The following is a 17,601-nucleotide window of genomic DNA, read 5'->3' as shown; positions in this document are numbered from 1 at the left end:
GTATTGTAGAACGAGGCAATAGTAACACAAACTGGAAATTTGGCTACAACTACTTGATTTTTACTGCCATCTAACAATGAACATGTATATGCTGGGACGTTTATTAAATTCATGGAGGTGGTAGGTGTACATTCAAATTCTATCGTTGCTAGTTTCAAGGTTGGTGGTATCACCCCATAGTCTGGCACCGCCTCGAACGACTTCAATAATGAAGGTTCAGGGAAGTTTTTGACCTTTTTTAATCTAAAATATCGAAAAAAATAAATAACAATTATTAGTTCAATCTTAAATATCATGTAATATTAATTAATTTCTTCTCAGCTTAATGTCATCTACTATTCCTGTAATAACTTACTTGTAAAAAATATTATATTTGCCTCTATTCAAGAGGTACATTTCTTGGTAAACTGTGGAATTCACTTTAACATTGCCATAATTTAAGAAATTTTCACTCGGGTTCTCGTAAGCGCACTCAACCATAACATCATAACATTCTGCTGATAAATAAAGAACATCTACAATCATTGGGTTTCCCCTCCCTTCAGCATCGTATATCTGTGGAATTATCGTGTTACATACTTATTATCGTATATCGGTACTATTGGTACTGGAAATAAGATGAACAATTTAATCACTTTTTCAAATACGTACATCAATTGTGAGGGGTTTATGAGCTGTCACGCCAACTCTGCAGGCAATATAGGTGACAGGCACAACTTGATTATCTTGGCGTTGAACTATACCAGATGTCTGCGCTATTATAAAATCTTCAATAAAATCTTGAGGATTACGAATTTGCCACATAATTGGTAATATTGAGTCATTTTTAACAATGAAACGATCATCTTCTCTTCTGTATAGTAAATGTCGGCCGTATTCTGAAAAAAAAAATCTTACCGTGAACTTATATTCAAGCTTTTTTAAATGAATGGTACTTAGTTAATATGCTAAAGAAACTAAAACAAATAAGAATAACATCGTCAGAATTTATTTACGTTTCCAAGCAAGTGTAAACATCATGAGCTGATAGAAATAAGTGAATTAATATGTACTTCTAACCAATAGTCTTTGTCAGCGGTAGAATTTCTACAGCAGGCACAACTCCAGTGCAAGCTATTTTTATTGAAACTATCTCTGGATTATCCTTTACGCAAAATAGAAGCACGCTCGTGTGAACGCCGAGATCTGCGGGCGCCGCGAAGACAGTTACTTTTCCTCGACAACCAGGCTAATAAAAACATTAAATCATTAAAATTTAAAAAAGCTAGGTATACATTTTTAATTACGGTTAGTCATCTTAAAAAGCTTTATGATGGTTATAAGTTATAATTAATTATTATCTACTCACCTCTAATCGTATAAATGTTTTGTCAATTTGAAAAACTGATGTGTCTTCCAAAAATTCTATGACTACGTCTGCTGTTATTAATGAAGAATTTCTTAGGTCGATTGAATAGTGCTCTTCATATATCCTAAGAAAATTTGTTACTATTTATATTTTAAGTCGAAATTATGTAGGTAGGTAGTAGGTACCTCTGAGAATGAATACATACTATTTCCTTACAATTTTGTTGCTGCTGATCATTATTTTGACTTATTATCATATTTAAAGGGTGTAGGTATAATTAGTTGATTTATACCTTTTGCTTAAGTAATAGTTTTAAGATTTAAATGTTAATAAATTACCGGTTACTTCCAATGAAAATAGGTCCAAATTCAAATAACTTCTGTTCATCTATATACGTTACTTTATAAACTTTGTCTTCTACGATTCTTCTAACAAAATTTTCAAACATTTTTTTGGGTCGGCTGTCTAATCTGCAGTAGGGGTAAATAAGGAATGGTAAATAAGAAAGGGTGTACTTTACCTTTCTATTAATCTAATTCTAAGCGGTGTTGAAAATTTACACAAATGAAAGTAATTAATAAAACCTTATCATAGTTATATCAAAGACTTCTTAAACTCAGTTTAAATAGAAGTCTTTGGGTTGTATAAGATCCAGTAATTCTTTGTACCTACCAGTGGAATTTGGAAATTTCAAAAATGATTTTGTTACCTTGGCAAATCACAAATTCCGGATATATTTATCTCAACTCTAGATTCTGGCCAGCCGCTGACCTCAAAAAATCGTTTCACACTATAGTTTCCCTCGACTTGTGGACTAAATGAATATTTGCATCTAACTAGATCTCCAGGATGCAGTACTATTCTATCGTCATGATCTATATCATAAATAAAATCTTTAATCAATGGAGGGGTTCATGAACATAATATACACACACCGGCACAATTAGCGGAACAGAAACCTATACGCGAGAACATCGTCTGGGATTTGAACGAACGGCAGCAGGTTCTCTTTACTGATGAGTGCAGAGTTCTTTTAAAACAGATCGATGGGAGACAGCGAATATGGAGACACAGAATAGAACGCCAAATATAGTCTAATTTTGAACACACAGTGGCGTATGGTAGCGGCTCGATTAAGGTTTGGGGAGGGATATGTTTGAGAGCTCGCACGGAGTTATTGATAGTCACAGGAGGGACCATGACAGCAGATAAATACATCAGAGACATTTAAGAAGAACATGTTGTACCATTTGCCCCATTTATTGGTGACGACTTTATTCTAATGCAAGATAATGCTCGTGCTCATAGTGCACAATCGGTACAGGCATATCTGAGCCACGTAGGTATACCGGTGATGCAGTGGCCAGCAAATTCCCCCGATATGAATCCGATAAAGCATATCTGGAACTTGCTAAAAAGAAGGGTTAAATCCAGAATGCCATCTCCCAACAATCTGAATGAACTTCGAAACGCATTACTTGAGGAGTGAGAGCGGTTGCCTCAAGAAATCATCGATAACATAATCTGTAGCAAGCCCAGACGAATGGAAACCGTAATCAGAGCAAGAGAGAGAAACACTCGTTATTAATTTTACTTTAATTTTATTGTCAAATCATTTAATGCTTACTTTTTTATTTTTTTGTGATGGTTCATAATCATCTAAAAATTTCACTTATTTCAAATTTCTTTATTTTTCAATAAAAAATAACGAAGACTTTTTCAAAGTCGTTGTTAAAAGATGTTAATCAACTTGTTATTTTGTGTCTAATTACATTTTCGTCAAATATATGCGTTATTATCTCTAAAGTCTCACTTTTTTTTCTGTTCCGCTAATTGTGCCGGTGTGTATATAATAAATATATAAGTGTTAAAGGCACAGGCACAACTCCAAATAAAGATGACTATAGCCTAGACATTTTGTGTAATTATTTTTATAGGATAAGAACAAAATTAAAACTGCAAGGACATAAACAATAATAAAATCTAAATTTTACACAAATAATTATATTACATTATGTATATTACACACCTTTCGTGGACTTCACACTACGTAATGGCAAGGGATAAAAGTACTCCGGATTTTCTTCTGATATTATTTTCTCAACTGACAGGGATGGAATTTCACTTGTTGAAGTTTGTGAAGACGTGACCTAAAAACAATGAATTTTAATGGTTCGATTTTATATTTAAATTCAAAAATTCAAATATTAAACATCTTACCTTTTTACCACACGTGCAATGCCATTTTGAGAGTATATGGAGTACATTTTCTTGTGTTGTATCATCCAGTAAGTTTAAATCAGTAAGCGGATTGCATTCGCATTTTTTAATCTTAAAATTCAAATCATCAGCAGGGTTTAATATTTCGAAAATAATAAATTAATAAAATGTAAAAAGGAAATACCGGCGCTTCCTCCAAATAACGCCATTGCAGAGGTTCTTCATTCAGTATCAATGGGAATGTTTTTGGCAATAAAACTGTAAATTCTTTGATATTCACAGGACATTTGAGTATATCAGATACCTCCTCTTCTTGAAGAGCTTCTCGGACAAGGTCTGATCGCATAAACATATTTACAATTGCTTTCTTGTAACGCAAGCATGGACACATTACTAGAGTTAATGGGAATCCTCTGTCAGTGATATCGACTTCAGATGCCTATAAAATAAATTTTACAATAATTTAAAACTTAAGAATAATAAAACAGCGTCAACGATTTTTTTAATATACCTACTAAAATTTAAATACCTGTAATTGCATCTCCGACTTTTTCTTGACTTTTTTATGAGTTGAACCTACAACCTGTCCATTAAAGCCAACAATAGGGAAGCCTACGTCGCATTCTTCTAATATCCAATTATTTGCTAAGTTAATTAAAGTTTCATATGTGTTTTTTAAATAGTCATTATATTTTGTACTCATTAATACGTATTCACTTGTAGGTTTGCCTAAAACGATTAAAATTATTATTGAAAATAGAAATTACTTATAATAGATTTTTTTTCAATATAGTCATTGCAAACTTGACTTACCTTTCGTATCGTCTTTTTTAATTTTTTTCTTCGATTCGTTATCAACCACCAATAATGACTTACTTCGATCTGTTAAAAGATTTGATTTATAATTTATAGCAGGTACTACATTGCTTTAAAACTGATAGATAATGACGTCTTTTTAAATAAATTTTACCTTTCGCACTTTTCTCTTGCTTTAGACTATCATTGGGGTATCTACAAAAGAAGACTCATAGGTAAGTATTTTTATTTTTAAATAAACCGTGAACTGGAATTTATATGCGAGTGTTAGTTAAGTTACCCTCTTTTTTCGTAATATTTCATTCTCCTTTCTTCTAAGCCGTAGGTAATATAAATAGACTTAAGTTCAGGATTCGCATTTTCGTACTCGTCATCTCCCATATCTTCGAAAGAATCTACTATCTCTGCTATTTCTGTTTCGTCATATACTTTTGATATATTTCTTAAAATAAATGAGCAGTATTATTTTACCTTAATCGCGTTATAAATATTTTTTTCGTAAACCATGAAATTTATTTTTGTACCCTATCGTTAGGCATCTAAGACATTTTGTTTTCGTTACAAAAAAGGAAGGAGGAGTGAAAGTCTAAATTAATCTATCGAAGGCAAACATAAACAAGCGCATAATATAGTGAAGCTTTGCGATTTGCGTATTATAATATTTTTCAAATAACTTACTCATCGATATTATCATGGTCTCTTTGAGTTTCTTCATAATTTTGAGCCCACTTTGAAAAATCTGATTGACATAATACAAGATGTATGTTCCATATGTTGCTTTTACACTTTATGAGAGTAGATATAACGAGTGACGGGCTTTTAAAAACGATACTTGTCAAGGTGTCCACAATGAATCCACGACTGAATTTATGTTGATTGAAGAAATCGTTGAGAAGTTCTTGTGTCAAATCCTATTAAAAAAATAATTAAGAAATGGTTCACTAATATATTATTATTAAACCTATAAAAAAATAAACATACCATATGGAACATAGTAGTAGAGCCCATAGCTCCAAGCGCTGTATGGGATGCTATAGACGACGTGGGCGACTTTTTTTTCTTTTTATCACTTGCTTTGGAACGAGGGGTGTTTACATTTTTGCTGTTTGATAAAAACTCTATTTTCTTCCATATAATGTCAAATTCATCATCAGTTTCTTCAAATATATTATCTACAAAACAAGAGAGATAGGTACTACAAGTTGTTTAAATATAACCCAACAAACATGAACCACGGTGTTATTCAATTTGATCAGTCATTAGGTAAAGAATTAATACCTTCACATTCTATTCCCGTTTCATCAGAATCTTTATTGCATTTTCGTGTCAGTTCGTACATTTCATTTATAGCAGTTATTAACACCATTTTTGCGTTGCATTGACTTACACACAATGCTTCTACCACACAAACGTCTGCATTAATAGTAGGTAGTCCAAGTGCTTTTCCGGTAGAATATGCTATTTCTTGGCAATGAATTTCTAAAATATACATTATTATTATGTTTCTCATCTCCATAATACTCGGGTACCACCAGAAGGACGGTACCCGGTCTTTTGGAAGGCTTACGTGGGGACACGGATCCAACACGCAGAGGCCCTTTTGAGAGTTTTAATGTGTTATGGGACACCAGCCGCAGCCTGCCCATGACTGCACTATATAGAGATACAGCCCTGGGCAGTCCGCGGCCGATGTAGGACTATTGCAGAAAATGGAAATAAATGACTGGACTATGGAAGGGATGCTATGTGGACAGGTTACTGGATCTATAGGAACTATGGCGTCTGCCTTTCTACAACAAAGTTTGTAAAAATATATTGGCAGACGGTGACTCGCCCTCTCACAGATGGGCCCTCTAAAAAGTCGCTGTAACTTAGCAACAAGAGGGCAACATGTCGTGAGCAGCTAAGGGTGGAGAGGCGTCCCTGGACTTTAAACGACGATCACGCGCTCCCTGAGGGTCTAGCATCACGTGCCCACTCGCCACTTACGATTCGCATCCACCCTTCGAGCTAAAAGCTCTCGCGACTCCACTCTGGCCGGCCGGTTAAGGCAAGCCAGAGGTGGGGGTCCTGTCCTCGTCAGGCTTCACTCCGACCGGCCGGTGAAGGCAAGCCGGAGATGAAGACAGGGGCCTCCCCCGGGAGCACTCGGTTCCCGCGGGGTCGCTACTCCCCGACACCCCGCCACAAGGTGTCCTGCGGGTTGACTGACTGCACGGGTGGAATATCTATTGTCACGTAAACAATAGATATTCCAACCGTGGGCGATGGGGTCGTCACATCCCTACGCCCTTATTATTATTATTATTTAAATGATGATTCGAATTGTGAAACAACTTGGCATAAAAATAATATACACAAACCTTCACATGGTGAACCATGAAAAAATATAAGCATCCCTTTTGAGTGCCTGTCAGTATCAATAACTGAGGTTGCACTTTCACACACGTCAAGACACTCCTTAAGAGGATCGACGCCGTTATCTTTCATAGACTTCATAACATCTTAAATAAATAATATTAAAATTGTGTAAATGTTACGCTTTTAAGAAACAATACGAGTATAATAGATTCAAGGTTATAAGGCTATTCCAACAACATACCATTAACAATTTCTGCTTCAGTTCTAGCTTTTCTCGGACCAGCTGCATCCTTCGCACTTGAAGCTTTTGGAGCTGTTTTTGGACTCTTTTGCGCTTTTCTATTAAAATGTATAGAAAATTATAATATATCTGCACATTAATGTTAACAAGAAGAAAATCGGTATTAAAGTATTATTTTTTACTTAGTAGAAGCAGATTGCCTTGCAGTTGACGCCTTGGACATCTGACCTTCTTCTTCAATACATCTATGAGAAAAATGTTTAACAGTGTGATAAAGGGTTAGGTAATAAAATAAGTTTAATCAGTAAATATATAAAATACCTCCTAACTTGTTCCTTAAACTTAAAGTAAAAGCTCAATATTTCTTGAGGCATACCCGCTCCCGGTTTTATAGCCGAAACTAACATTTCATTCGGTTTATTGTAATATTTATACAGCAATTGATAAATTTCATCTTCCTGATTCCATTTGCTGAAATATTCAGTATGTTATTATAGATTTCGAAAATGGTACATCATAATCAGCGCAGAAAAATACTCACATGTCGCTATGAGCAATAATTAATTCAATTGGAAATGGACAAGGATTTGTTAAACCAAAATATATATCAGTAGTTTCAGCCCAAGGTAATGTTGGTGGGAAATTGACGTTCGGTCCTATGATATGAATTTGAGGTAAGATTCCTTGTCCCACAACAGGAATAGTCATTCTATTTGGATTCATATGGAATTTGAATATAAGAATTCCTTCATATGGTAACTGCAAACAAAATTCATTAATAATTTACATATACCTCATAAAAATCTTAACATTTTAGGAAAATATTAATACCTCCATAGTGGGCTTAAATGCTATACTCAACCATCCACCTTCGCCTGGCTCATATTTACCAGAGGTATCTAAGACCGTCATAGGATTAGGTCCCGGACTTTTAGCTTTTAAATTAACGTACCAAATGCATGCAGGTTTACCACTGTAAAACATATTATATAATCTTATTCATCATATAATTTCATTAAGATCTTACTTATATTTAGGTAAAGTATTTTATTATCTGTGCTTATAGTACCCATTTGATAAATAAGTATACTAATAAAACACGACATACACATTTTTGAGTGGTATGGAACAAACAACTTTGTCACCACATCTTATTGTACCAAAGTCTATTATTTTTACGTTCGAAGACAAATATGGTACCGCACACAATGCTTTGATTTGAATTGGGATGGTAACACCATACGGCACCTACAAATAAAATAGGAGGTTAAGAAAATACCTAGGCAGTTTACTATATTAAGATATTAAGCTGCTAGGTATTTTCTCGATACTATAGTAAGATATCAAAGAAATTACATCGATATTAAAGGATGTTTCAACAATTTGTTCTAATTCCGTAAAATCGTTTGAAGTAGGAGCAAATGTTGCTTCTAATTTTCCTGTTTCGCCCGCATTTAGTTTTCCACATAATTTTAATCCAAGCCACTGTGGAATACGAGTTCCTTTCGCGAAATGGAGTTTAGTTACTATAGGTCCGTAATTAATTATATCAACACAGCACTGCACCTTTAATAATAATAATTTATATGAAGATACTTTGAAATTAGGTACTCAAATAAAAAAGACTTAACATATTGGATATTGATATACACGTGATATATTTCTCCCGACTCTATAATTACTAAAACAGTAATAATCTAATAACATAAACTAACATCTCACCGTGCTAAATTTGTAAAGAATAGAACAACCGAAAGAGTCGAAAAAATTCGATTGCTGGGGCGCGGGCGGGAGCACGAGTGGCCGAGACTCTAGAGTCTAGGCGGTGCGGTGCCACGGTACGGCCAAAAGATACGGATTGGAATCGATGGCGAGGGATCGATGACCTCATGATCGATTTTTTCTATTCTTTAAAAATTTATCATTTACTTTGAATGCTATAAAAACTAAAAATTAAATTATGTTATACTCACTGTGCTTCCAGTTATGACTACTCCATAATCTATTACGTATGGTGTTGTTTGAAAGCCTGGTATAGGTATCATTTTAGACGTAGTAGAATAGACATTTAAGAGGTCTGGGCGCAATCGTATATAATTGATTACTAACATCCTTTCAATAGCAAGTTCAATATCCATCGTTGATGGATACGCGTCCTAAAAATAATTATGATTATTTAGAGAATACTGATACGTTAAGAAATACAAACCGAATGATGTCACATCCTTGTACCCAAGATGAACAAATATGCCAATCCGTTTGAAACATAGGATCTTCAAAACATTTCTCAGTTAGCGGCGAATTTAAGTGTTCGGAAGTGCTTCTTGTGAATATTTCATGTATAGCTTCTAAATATTCTTCAGTCAATGTAGGTATTGCTTTATATCCCAGTTCTGGGTTAAGCTAAATGAGACAAAAAATATGAATTAAGTGTTGAAGATCTAAGAATTAATTGATAGATCTGAGATATTACGTTACCTTAGACATTTCTGGCCTTGGCAATGATATATATACTTGTGGTATCACTCCCCACCCAAATACTTCAATAGGTATTAGAGGCAAATGTCCAATTTCTAACATGAATTCCGTGTTAAAATAACCCATAGCCCCTGGTCTTACTTCAATATTGACATCAATGGTTTCCTCCGGCTCTAACACTTTTTCATCTGGTATGATATTTAAGATCGTTCCATACAAGTCGTTTTCGAAATTAGGCTCGTTTAAATAAGTCTTATATTCAAAAGGTAGCTGTGCTATATTAGACATAATAAGTTGTTCTATCGCATTTTCATGAAAGGATTTTATTTTAAAATTAATTTTGCGTGAGTTTAATTTGTACATCAAATCACAGCTTTGGCCAGTAACTACTATAGTTTCCGGAGGACCACCAAGTACTTCACATTCTAAGATAGCGCGAATATTCATATTTAGCTTAGGTCTAAAAATTACTTGAACGTATTGTACTTCGTTCGGTTTTAAAAGACCGCGATGTGGAGATAACTGCAAAACGTCATTCGCTCCAACATGGTATCGCATATCTTTCTTAAAGAACTTATAACTCCATTCAAATTCTGACTCATAATCCGCATCAATCATTGGAGTAATTTTACTCATGGTTATATATCGTTTTAATTGAAAATCTTCCTTGCGGTCATCAATACTTGCTGAACTGGTCTCGTCAAGTTCATAAGGAGGAGATGCTACATCCCTGACCGTAGTTTCGTGCTCCGGATTATCAGCTGCAGATCCAACTGGAGTTCGACAAGCAAGTATTTCATACATGTCTGTATAAGTATCAACATTTAGCTATTAAAAAATTACGAGGCAAAATTTGATATTAAATTTAATTGAAATAAAAAAATAAATTATGTTTTATAAGCAAGTAGGTATGTAATTTTAGATACTATAAAGTAATAATATATTAATCCAATAATAAGTAATATTTACCACTAGCCTCAGTTTCATTTGTAGAAACCTTATGACCTTTACTTATATCTTGTCTAGAAATTTCCGGCTGAAAACCAAATTTCAATTTATAATCTTTACCAAATATCTAGGTATAATTCTAAAAGTTTAATTACCATTTTTGTATCAGATATATTAAACTTTTTCCAATTAAATCTGTAACAAACTAAAAGAGGTGTCGCATTTTGAATTTTTATAGTTTTGCTTTCAATACTTCCATTCAGCACACACTGAAAATCAACTCGTGGCGATAACACAAACATGTTTGGAAAGTTTATTTTTCCTATTAATTTGATTGCATCCTAAAATTAAATGATTTCTGTTAATTATTATTGCTATGAACATTCAAATAATGCATTGTTATTTGGTAACGTGAATATCTTTTACTTTGTTCTTGTGTCCTTTAAATTTGATTCTGAACAAATCACAATACACTCGAGATTTAAGAGATTGATGTTTGGTCGTGTCAAATAAAATCTGTATTTTCATGACTTCTTGGTCTTCCAGTCGCTCTTCAATCACATGTGTTAGATTAAAAGCTAATTTTATTTTATTCATATCTTGAAAGAAATGTAGTGGCTCATTTCGTAGAGGGTCCACCGGTTTAAGAGTTAAAAAGTCTATAAATATCTTAGATTGTTGGAGTCCATTTTCGGTAATCATATTTGGCACATTTAAATCTGTTTCTCTGTAACATATGCACCCACACAAGTTTTCCTCGTGTGGTAAAACTTTGTAAGTGCCCTGCTTTTGAATAAGCGCAAAGGGTGGTTTGACGCTAATTTCAAAATCCAGGGGTAATTTTGAAACATTTTTGATGGTGACAATATCTGGAAAACAGAAACAATTTAGAGACACATTTCTACTAATATTATAAATGTAAAGTAACTGTACGCCTGACCGTCTTTCTGTCTGTCTGTCGCTTCTTCGCCACTAAACTACTGAACCCATTTATATGTAAGGTGGTGTAAAGATAGTTAAGAAGAGATCTGAGAAAGGACATAGAAACGTTTCCGGAAATCGAGATTACGTGGGCGAAGCCTCGAGTTGAAAGCTAGTAATTTATAAATATAAGAAATCACGTTTACTACATAGGTACTGTAAGTATACAAACCTGTTAATTTATAGAATTCACTATATGGACCATAATCATACTGAAACTCCAGTACGTTTGAGGATATTTCTATTTTTGGATCTACAAATTCCGCAATGATCTGGCATTCCAATAGTAATTCCTTTTTATTTATACCCTCTACACTTCCAACCAAATACCACATTTCTTTAACGGTGGCGACTTTGTGTGATAACCCTGTTATTGTTAAATCCAATTTTTCTCCAGCAGCCATTTTAAAGTTCTTAGGATCCAAGTTGAAAAATCCGCTATAATAATCAATTGTAAAAGTTATTTTTTACTACTTATATACCTTACTTTAAGAAGTAGGTACCTATTGAAATATTTCAATACATATATATCTAAACCGTTTGTACAGTGGGCCTACTCAATTATCTCTTATTGAGTTAAAATATTTGAAAATAATTTGCTTATCACGTTGTATTATTGCCATAATTTATGTGTGTAGGCATATTCACTTTGTATAAAATAGTTCCATACAATGTTTGTTATATCTTACGTAGCGTGTTGCTTTGTTTTAGGAGCTTTATAGTGTTCACTCCACTCAAGAGCATGCATACGGGTGCCACAGTTTTCCATTATAACTTGGCAATTCAAGGGGATTCTCGTAAAGTGTCGGCCCAGCATTACCTTGTCTCTTAGTTCCCCAACCAATATACTTGTTCCTACACCTGTAGCAGATAATGGCACCAACTACAAAGTAAGCGGTATTCTATGCTGTTAATTTTGAATCAAAAAATTATACATGTGACGAAAATAGTGTAATGTTAGGAAATTAAATCCATACTATATCTTTCACTTTTTCCAATTGAATAACCGCTTTATTAGAATAGCTATCAGCATCTATAAGGTACAGATTGAGTAACAAGTCTGTCTCAGATTCAGGTTCAATATAACCTTCCATAGGAGATATTTGCCACCGACCATCACGATTTAACTGAAACATGTTTTGTTCATTGTGAAGAAATTATGAGATAGAATAGCAATATATACTTAAATTATTTTGATAATTGTAAGTTTTTTAATAGTTCTACTAAGTAAATTGACAGATCTTTGAACAGAACAGAACTATATATACGAGTTGCATGAATGCAGAATGCAGTTCTATAAGGGTTTTTATATTTATTCGAACTGATGAAGAACACTTAATAGGTATTATTTTAAAACATGAACCAAATAAATTTTAGATGGTCAAAATCAAAGTACGAACCAACGAAGCTCGGAAATTAACAACAACTGGGGAGTCATTGCATAATGTAAGTATTTTCTGGCTTTTTGTTAACAATTTAACCTGACCCCAATGCAGTGCCATGGGTGAACAGGTCACAATAGGTCTTACACCGCATCCATTGATGTGGCAAATTTCGACAGGTGTTGACAGCCCAAACAGATGAACCCTATAAAATTTTAATATACGGCAACTAAGTCAGGGCAAATATTATGTAATATAAAAAATATAGGTAGTTTTCCAATTACAGCACTAGAGCGCATTATGCGGCATAATGCTTAACGTTGAATGTTTCAACTACAGCAACGCTTCGCACAATCGAGCACTCTTAAAAGTAATGCGCGTGATGCACGTGCAATCGATGCCAACTCAGTGACAGAATTTTAATTTTTCCCCTTTAAATTCGGCATTGTGCGCCACTGAGTCGCATTATGCCCTGTAATTGGAAAACTACCATAGTCACTAAAAAATTCGGTTACATACAAACATATAGAAGCATATTATATTCATTAACAAAAAAAATCCTACCTTATGGAATATTCCTGAACTCCCAATACACTAGTTTTTATAGTCACTGGTAAACATAAGGTACTATTAGGCTTAATGATGCCTTCTTTTACTCCGACTTCAACTTCCAAAGTTGAAGGTTCCTGAATAAGCACAATTATTTGGGTCATTTTAGATGAGATAAATATAATTTAAAAAAGGTTGCTTTCATTAAAAAATTACCTCTGGTTCTACTAACGTGAAGTACCCCCAGAAATTATTACTAGATATAGCAATTTCATGTTTATATGGAAAGTCTAAAAAACATGCTCTAAGGTTGATATCTGGTGCTGGTGTAATGTGTGGTACCATTGCGTTGAACGTAATTGGTAAGACGATTGGTGGGCTATCCGATTTATCTAACTCTAATTCTAAAGATGTCTGATTTGCTCTTATTAAGTTTGCGGTTAGTGTTATCTGAAAAATGTAATATATCATTGGCTTCACATGCTAACAATCTATTACTTTACATTGCATTTTCATACATGCACTTAATTTTAGCAAGTTTACCTTCAACGAAACACGCGACTCAGGGCCTATATTAACCTTATCCGGGGATATATTAAACTCTCTAGGCCATTGAGGTACAATAGGTTTAGGACTGTCAGCTACAGCATAGTCCTCTAATGTAATGCTACTTATTTCTGGCCCGTCTGACGATATTTTTATATTTGCAGCTACATCGACTACTGATTCATTAATCACTTCAATATCCATGGTTTTTGGAATTCCTGCATCCATTTAAAAGTAGCAAATCCATAAGTTATACTAAATACTTATTCGTGATTTTATTTAAAACGAAAACATACCTAAGCTCACCATCCCAAAATCTAAGCAAGGTATGCTAAACATCAGTGATGGATAAATAACAATTCCTCTGAAATAACATACAAATTTTACAATTTCTCTCTAATATATCACAAACCAAACTTTTAAGTATAATGGTAAAACCATGGTAAAACATTAAAAATGCATACTTACTTTAAATACACTTTTAATACGACGTCGGTGTCGCGAATAGAAAAGTTTATTTCCTCAAAGAAAGGACCTTGATTTGAGTTGCAGAAAGAAATAACGAAAATGTCTTTTTCGCCGGGACGTAAACAACGCATTTCAGGTGTGCATGTGATTATACTTCCAAATAAAGGCGGGACATTTTTATACACTATTAACCCATTGATATGACCTGTTCAAAATAAATTTATAAGTCTTTTGAATTTGACATGAACAGATGGACCCATAGTGAAGTTTAAAACTTAAAATAACTAAATAGGTACAAAAAGGGCAACTCCGAATGATGGGTTAATCCAATATTAATGTGAATTTAAAGCATAATTATAGTGACTGATGAAGACAATCTCCTTTCATATTACGAAATTTACAATAACTAAAAGGATTCTAGTGGTATATAAACAACTAGATTTCCGCCCGCGGCTTCGCCCGCGTTTGCAAAGGAAAACCCGCATAGTTCCCGTTCCCGTGGGATTTCCGGGATAAAAACTATCCTATGTGTTAATCCAAGTTATCCTCTATATGTGTGCTAAATTTCATTGTAATCGGTTCAGTAGTTTTTACGTGAAAGAGTAACAAACATCCATACATCCATACAAACTTTCGCATTTATAATATTAGTAGGATTATTGGAAATCATCCCACATTCGCACTAAAAAATCACAAAAAAAAATTTACAATTTCAAAGAATTCAGCACCTTTATTCATAGCTACAATTTCATAGTCGTATTTTTTGTTTATGTATACGCAATCCATGTCCAGTGTTTCTAAATTTAGGTTTATAGAAGGTGGTAACGACGTTCCGACAATTTTAAGAGGAACACGGTCGTTCACTCCGTCGATGTCCAAATATGCGATTGTGCTAAATTCCCCGATCTCTTTTGGTGAAAATGTTATAGTTAACTCTGTTGTTTTTTTAGGCCATAATTTGCCTTGCTAGAAATAATATATAAAATAATCATTTATGTATCATTTATGTTTTACCTTTCTAAATACATAATGTAATGTATTTTTACTCACTATAGGAGATATAGTAAAATGCATATTTTGATGTTGTAAAGACTCATCAGCAACTAAAGCTTGAATTTCATCATAAAATATCCTTGTATAAACTCTCTCATGTTCATCACTACTTAAAACATCATAATGAACTAGTTTTGCAGTTTTATTAGATTCATTTTCTTTTAAATTATAGAACACAGTTGCTAGTTTAACTTTTTCTTCAAAATCTGAAACAACATTACAGTTTTTAGGTCAATATGCAAACTATAAATGAGTATAATAATATTCATTTCTGAAAGGTTAAAAACAGTTGTCCTGTTCAAACATAAAATACATAATTAGGCTAATGTTAAGCTCCGATAAGTGAAAAAAATTATTAAATCTTAGATAATATAGCTTTTTTCACTGCCATTGTTTTGATATAAATAATACTACTAATATTATGAGGTGTTATTACCACTACTAATAATATTCTATATTATTATAAAATGACAATTACCATAGTAAACACAATCATTCTTCATACACATGTAGGTCAAAACGTGGTCAGACTTATTTGTGATTTTAAATGTCTGCTGCCGAACAAGTGTATTGAAGGTGTCGAAAAACCTCACCACTTGCTTTTCCAACTCTACGCTGACAGTATAAGTTGAACCAAATAATTCTATTTTAAAATTCTCTCCTGTTGATTTACAAATTGCATGAATTTCATGTTAAAAATAATGCTATCAGAATAAGTAAGTAAGTACATCGAAAATCAATTAGAACAGTTTACAGTTCAACGGCCTTTCAAATACCTGTCTCAAATAAAACACTCAATATGCTATTTGTGTCTCCCAAGCGCATTGTCTTCAACGCAATTCTTACGTCAATTTTTTGATTAGGATTCAAGTACGCAGATTTTGGCTGCACCGAAAATGGACTGTAATTTATTGTTGCATGCATTATCTCGTGTAGATATTATAAAAACTCAAATAAGTTGTGACGTGTCCTTATTGAATAACTTTGAATTTCTATACTTGAGTAAATTGATATTCTACGTACCATCTTGTACTAAATGTAAAGCCACCAGGAACTATGCCAATATTGTGAACAGAAATTAGAACATAACTTTCAATTTTGAGTGGTGTCTTTGGGATAATTACCCGATCGGGGAAATCAAACACATGCCTTGGTCCCATTGCTGAAAAAAATGTACGTGTAGGTATATAAAATTATTTTTTGTAGGTAGTTCCAATTTAATCGCAGTTTATCGCATTTCCAAAATTAATTTTCATAAAGAATTTGAAATTTAAATTGAATATGTACGATTGTACGTGAATACTAACCTATTAGTGGTAAAACGTATTGATCAATATCAGTATAGAAAGTTACTCTATGAGTGTAATCCTCATATTGAACAGGCTGAAAGGTTATAGCAAACGTAATACTAATTCCTGGAGCCAATCTCGATAGAAGTTGGCCTCCACAAGGTTTGATAAAGAAATATGAAGATTCCTTGTATACCATATTCAAATATGTTGGCGCCTAAAAGAAAATTATGTCGTAAGCATTAATATATAATGTTTAGTGGAGATATTTTCGTAACAAAATCCAATACCTTGCTTATGTTTTTAACTGAAAATTTTGCCACAACTTTTTCATTAGGCTTAAAGTTTTGAAATATAATTATTCTAGGCGAAAATGATAGTACAACTTTGTTACTCTTGCTACCAGATTTAACGTAATTCTCAACTTGTATAGGCAGTAATTGCTGTAAACGTTCTGTTGTTGACATTTTCATTTCTTTTATATATTGTGATGGTACAATCTGAAAGAATAAAGAAAATTTAATAAGTGGTAGTGTAGGACTTTTTAACAATAAATAATATTAAGAATGTTATATCGTCAAAGAAAAGTTAAACCTCTTCTGATGGATCCACCAACTTCTTCTTAGCAAGCAAGTGATACAACTCTGCAGTAAAGAACCCATTTTGTTTAAATTTCTGCAATAACTCCATATTATAGGAAATAAATACATTCGCAGCTCTTACAATGAATAATAATTGTTGATTGTTTATATTTACGCGTTGCTATAGATGTGTTTTATGACATCGCGATCGTTCAAAATTTCAAATGATTCTCATGAATTGTCTCCGTATATTTTTGTACTTCACCTCCACTCTTCTGTTCATATTATTTTTCGAGAAAATTATAGGAATACAAATAGCTCTAAAATAAATTTGAAGAAG

The 17,601-nt window shown here is 33.3% G+C and overlaps 1 protein-coding gene across 1 annotated transcript in view; it reads right to left on the bottom strand.

Annotated features, from left to right (window-relative positions):
- Window positions 1-17,402, bottom strand: part of LOC123706136 (hydrocephalus-inducing protein-like) — a 28,686-nt gene extending 11,284 nt beyond the window's left edge. The window contains exons 1-48 of the mRNA XM_045655298.1: window positions 17,275-17,402; window positions 16,971-17,180; window positions 16,699-16,897; window positions 16,415-16,553; window positions 16,168-16,292; window positions 15,870-16,052; window positions 15,389-15,597; window positions 15,067-15,304; window positions 14,339-14,543; window positions 14,167-14,234; window positions 13,868-14,088; window positions 13,541-13,774; window positions 13,340-13,461; window positions 12,794-12,980; window positions 12,371-12,520; window positions 12,083-12,276; window positions 11,566-11,831; window positions 10,839-11,281; window positions 10,568-10,753; window positions 10,434-10,500; window positions 9,465-10,237; window positions 9,219-9,389; window positions 8,960-9,142; window positions 8,343-8,552; window positions 8,095-8,234; window positions 7,818-7,959; window positions 7,528-7,745; window positions 7,308-7,457; window positions 7,169-7,231; window positions 6,987-7,084; window positions 6,748-6,888; window positions 5,663-5,863; window positions 5,366-5,556; window positions 5,063-5,295; window positions 4,665-4,826; window positions 4,539-4,579; window positions 4,382-4,450; window positions 4,098-4,297; window positions 3,753-4,007; window positions 3,569-3,679; window positions 3,378-3,498; window positions 2,058-2,223; window positions 1,687-1,818; window positions 1,349-1,472; window positions 1,060-1,228; window positions 652-878; window positions 356-555; window positions 1-243 (exon numbers count right to left, since the gene is read on the bottom strand). Of these exons, the coding sequence (XP_045511254.1) occupies window positions 1-243; window positions 356-555; window positions 652-878; window positions 1,060-1,228; window positions 1,349-1,472; window positions 1,687-1,818; window positions 2,058-2,223; window positions 3,378-3,498; window positions 3,569-3,679; window positions 3,753-4,007; window positions 4,098-4,297; window positions 4,382-4,450; window positions 4,539-4,579; window positions 4,665-4,826; window positions 5,063-5,295; window positions 5,366-5,556; window positions 5,663-5,863; window positions 6,748-6,888; window positions 6,987-7,084; window positions 7,169-7,231; window positions 7,308-7,457; window positions 7,528-7,745; window positions 7,818-7,959; window positions 8,095-8,234; window positions 8,343-8,552; window positions 8,960-9,142; window positions 9,219-9,389; window positions 9,465-10,237; window positions 10,434-10,500; window positions 10,568-10,753; window positions 10,839-11,281; window positions 11,566-11,831; window positions 12,083-12,276; window positions 12,371-12,520; window positions 12,794-12,980; window positions 13,340-13,461; window positions 13,541-13,774; window positions 13,868-14,088; window positions 14,167-14,234; window positions 14,339-14,543; window positions 15,067-15,304; window positions 15,389-15,597; window positions 15,870-16,052; window positions 16,168-16,292; window positions 16,415-16,553; window positions 16,699-16,897; window positions 16,971-17,180; window positions 17,275-17,370 (8,876 nt within the window). The 5' untranslated portion in view covers window positions 17,371-17,402. The remainder of the gene's footprint in view (window positions 244-355; window positions 556-651; window positions 879-1,059; window positions 1,229-1,348; window positions 1,473-1,686; window positions 1,819-2,057; window positions 2,224-3,377; window positions 3,499-3,568; window positions 3,680-3,752; window positions 4,008-4,097; window positions 4,298-4,381; window positions 4,451-4,538; window positions 4,580-4,664; window positions 4,827-5,062; window positions 5,296-5,365; window positions 5,557-5,662; window positions 5,864-6,747; window positions 6,889-6,986; window positions 7,085-7,168; window positions 7,232-7,307; window positions 7,458-7,527; window positions 7,746-7,817; window positions 7,960-8,094; window positions 8,235-8,342; window positions 8,553-8,959; window positions 9,143-9,218; window positions 9,390-9,464; window positions 10,238-10,433; window positions 10,501-10,567; window positions 10,754-10,838; window positions 11,282-11,565; window positions 11,832-12,082; window positions 12,277-12,370; window positions 12,521-12,793; window positions 12,981-13,339; window positions 13,462-13,540; window positions 13,775-13,867; window positions 14,089-14,166; window positions 14,235-14,338; window positions 14,544-15,066; window positions 15,305-15,388; window positions 15,598-15,869; window positions 16,053-16,167; window positions 16,293-16,414; window positions 16,554-16,698; window positions 16,898-16,970; window positions 17,181-17,274) is intronic.
- Between the last annotated feature and the right edge of the window lie 199 nt (window positions 17,403-17,601).

Source organism: Colias croceus, chromosome 3, assembly GCF_905220415.1.
Source record: "Colias croceus chromosome 3, ilColCroc2.1".
Classification (NCBI taxonomy): Eukaryota; Metazoa; Arthropoda; class Insecta; order Lepidoptera; family Pieridae; genus Colias; species Colias croceus.
This window is presented reverse-complemented; position numbering and strand designations above follow the sequence as displayed.